The 3,826-nt window shown below is 44.7% G+C and overlaps 1 gene segment (V, D, J or C); it reads left to right on the top strand.

Annotated features, from left to right (window-relative positions):
- Positions 1–2,840: 2,840 nt before the first annotated feature.
- LOC129393789 (immunoglobulin heavy variable 4-30-4-like) lies at positions 2,841–3,540 on the top strand. The segment is given in 2 exon segments: positions 2,841–2,955; positions 3,038–3,540. Coding segments are annotated over 2 exon segments (408 nt in total).
- The last annotated feature ends 286 nt before the right edge of the window (positions 3,541–3,826 follow it).

Here is a 3,826-nt window from a genome sequence, read left to right as displayed (position 1 = left end):
AAATGAGAAGACTGTTTATAAGCAAAGAATAATGAGTAGGAGGAGGATATGGAGGAGGATTCTGGTCCAATGTCTTGTGTGGAAGCTTTTCATGATTTGAGATCATCAGCTTATTCTGAAGGTCTTAGGTCACATGTCTTCTTCAAAATATCAGAAGTGCCAGAGGATATGTGAGGATGCACAGTTTAACTTCCTCTATTGAGTAGCTTTACAATCATGTGAAATTCTTAATTAATTAATTTTTTTTTTTGAGATGGAGTCTCACTCTCTTGTACAGGTTAGACTGCAGTGGTGTGATCATAACAGAGCTCACGGTGATTTTAAATTCCTGTCTCATAGAATTCTCCCACCTCAACCTCTTGACTAGCAAGTAGCTAGGTTTCCAGGGCGCTTCATCTACACTTGGTTGGTTCTTTTCATTCTTTTTTTTTTTTTTTTTTTTTTTAGGTGGACTTTCCCTCTTCTTGCCCAGACTGCAGTGCAATGGCGCCATCTCAGCTCACTGCAATCTCCCCCTCCCAGGTTCAGGTGATTCTCCTACCTCAGCCTCCAGAGTAGCTGGGATCACAGGCATGTGACACCATGCCCCGCTAATTTTGTATTTTTAGTAGAGATGACGTTTCTCCATGTTGGTCAGGCTGGTCTCAAACTCCCTACCTCAGGTGATCCTTCCACCTCAACCTCCCAAAGTGCTGGAATTACAGGCGTGAGGCACCACACCTGGCCTCTTCATTTTTATTCATATATTCCTTCAGGAGCCACTATGTCTTCCCACTGATTTCTTCAGTTTCTGCCTTTTCCTTTTGAATAAGGCTGTTACTCCTGAGGGAAGATGGGAGGTGGGCCTGGACAGGGACTTGGTGCATTCCTCTCTCCCCTCCCAGTTCTTATTGGTTTCTCCAGTGTGTGTAGAACAGTGGTTTTGGTGGCTTTACCTCTGCAGATAATTTCTCTTGAAATGTAGTGGTGATGGGGAGGTGTGTCTGGATGCACTTCAGCTGTAGTTGCTGTTTTGCTTTCCCAGACAGCACCATCCCAAGGGGTAGAGGCTGGAGCATTTTGTGATGTATCCCCAGTACTGAAGAAAAAGGCTTCAATAGCAGGAGGAATTCCTCAACTGTATACACTCTGAGAATTTAAACAATAACTTCTCTATCACACTCAAATTGAAACCATCCAATGAATATGTCTACTTTAATCGTGTGCTAACTTAAATGGCATCTGGCAGCCTCTGTCCCAGAAAAGATTATCATCTGCTCCTGTTTATTTCCCTGCAAGTCTTTATGTCTGTTCAGATTTCAGATATATTGTTTGTCCTATAACATCAAAAATTTGATGTATATGTGCTAATTTGCAGATCAGTAAGTTTAGTAGCTGTTGTAAGAATAATAACATATTTTTATGGGGTGCTTACATCTCCACGCTGAGAAGCAACTCTATGTGTAATACTAAGAAACTAGAAATGATACAAATATCAAGAAGATATATAGATAAAAAGTAATGGCATGCTAATTTACTGTAATAACATCCATCATGAGAATCAATACATTGTTGATGCTCAACATGTTTGCATCATAAGTAGTCATGTGTGAGAAGCCACACAAATAGAACACATACGATATAATTCCTGTATAATTCTTGAAACTCAAAACTAAAGCATTAAATATGAAGGACTGACTCAGAATATGGTGGGGAAGAAAATATTTGGGAAGGAGGAATTGTAGAGGAACACAAGGAAACTTTTAAGTGTAATTTGTTTGTTCATTATTTGGATGGCTTTTGGGGATGCACAGGTGAGCACGAGTGGAATAACATTTTGTTTTGTTTGTTTGTTTGTTTTTCTGAAGAGATGTGGTCCTTCCCTGTGACCCAGGCTGGAGTGTAGTGGTGGGATCATAGTTCAATGTAGCCTCCAACTTCTGGTCTCCAACAATACTCCTGCATCTGCCATCTAAGTAGCTGAAACTACCGTTGTGTGCCACCAGGCTTGGCTTGAGTACTTATTAAAGTACACACTTTTTGCAATATTTAATGTATAGTAATAATGTCTCAATAAGACTTACAAATCAATGAATGAATAATTTGTTTAGTACAGATTCATGGAAAAATAGACACTAACATGATGAGTGTCTGACATTTATGAAAATACAGCTGCATGAAATGTGCTTCTCTTTACATTCATTAGGTAAACACAATAGTGCATACACATCACACCGTGCTTTCATTACAGGAAGAAAGATCTGAAAATGTCACTGGCGTGAACCATATTGTGCTGGGCTTGGTTCAGGGAGCAGTCAGGCCCAGTGTTGTGACCTTCAACAACAGAATCCTAAAAAATAATAAAAGAGGCTGCCCCAAGGTCCCCATCAGTTCCTGGACTCGCCATGTGTCTGGGCCGTATCAGTGCATCCGGAGCCCCCTGGTGGCTGTAGTGATTCCTCGCTTGCCGTGCTGAGGTCTCCCTGTAGATTATGTTGGGTTTTCTGAGGCCGTTTTGCTATTTAAGACCCACTCCCTGGGACAGAGCGATTCCCTCTAAATCTGATGGAGGTTCTGAACTACAAATAACGTTAAGTGAATCCTGGTGTGTCTGAACTCACGTGATTGTTACATTAAGCTGCTGTTGCAATCTGTTTCCTCACCTGGGACAAGAGGAGCCAGGACATAGTGAGTTGAGGCTCCAGGAAGATAACTGAATTCTCAGAGGGCACAGCCAGCATCCTCCTCCCAGGGAGAGCCTAAAAGACTGGGGCCTCCCTCATCCCTTTTCACCTGTCCATACAGAGGCACCACCCACATGCAAATCTCACTTAGGCACCCACAGGAAACCATCACACATTTCCTTAAATTCAGGGTCCAGCTCACATGGGAAATACTTTCTGAGAGTCCTGGACCTCCTGTGCAAGAACATGAAACACCTGTGGTTCTTCCTCCTGCTGGTGGCAGCTCCCAGATGTGAGTGTCTCAAGGCTGCAGACATGGAGATATGGGAGGTGCCTCTGAGCCCAGGGCTCACCGTGGTTCTCTCTGTTCACAGGGGTCCTGTCCCAGGTGCAGCTACAGCAGTGGGGCCCAGGACTGGTGAAGCCTTCGGAGACCCTGTCTCTCACCTGCGCTGTCTATGGTGGCTCCATCAGCAGTAGTGATTACTACTGGAGCTGGATCCGCCAGCCACCAGGGAAGGGACTGGAGTGGATTGGGCATATCAATTATGGTGGAAGCACCTACTACAACCCGTCCCTCAAGAGTCGAGTCACCATCTCAGTAGACACGTCCAAGAACCAGTTCTCCCTGAAGCTGAGCTCTGTGACCGCCGCGGACACGGCCGTGTATTACTGTGCGAGAGGCACAGTGAGGGGAGGTGAGTGTGAGCCCAGACAAAAACCTCCCTGCAGATAGGCAGAGGGGGCGGCCGCAGGTGCTGCTCAGGACCAGCAGGGGGCGCGCGCGGCCCACAGAGCCCGAGGCCGGGTCAGGAGCAGGTGCAGGGAGGGCGGGGCTTCCTCATCAGCTCAGTGGTCTCCCTCCTCGCCAGGACCTCAGCTGTCCCCAGGGCTCCTCTTTCTTTATTATCTGTGGTTCTGCTTCCTCACATCCTTGTGGTAGGAAAGGAAGGAGGAAGGCAAATTTTCCTCTTAGAGTCAAAGTGTCACTAGTTACTAGGAACTTTCCTACAAGTTCCTGAATGTCCCATTTTTCCTTCTTAATTAAAAAAAATATTCTAATACTTCTCACCATCTCTTGATTTGTGTCATCAGTTGAATTGTGCTGTCTTTGAAATTCAAATGCTGAAACCTTAAATCCAATTGATCTATATTGGAATTTT

The sequence above is a fragment of the Pan paniscus genome, chromosome 15, assembly GCF_029289425.2.
Source record: "Pan paniscus chromosome 15, NHGRI_mPanPan1-v2.0_pri, whole genome shotgun sequence".
NCBI classification, from domain to species: Eukaryota; Metazoa; Chordata; class Mammalia; order Primates; family Hominidae; genus Pan; species Pan paniscus.
Note: the sequence above shows the minus strand (reverse complement) of the source record. Positions and strands in the feature narration are given on the sequence as shown.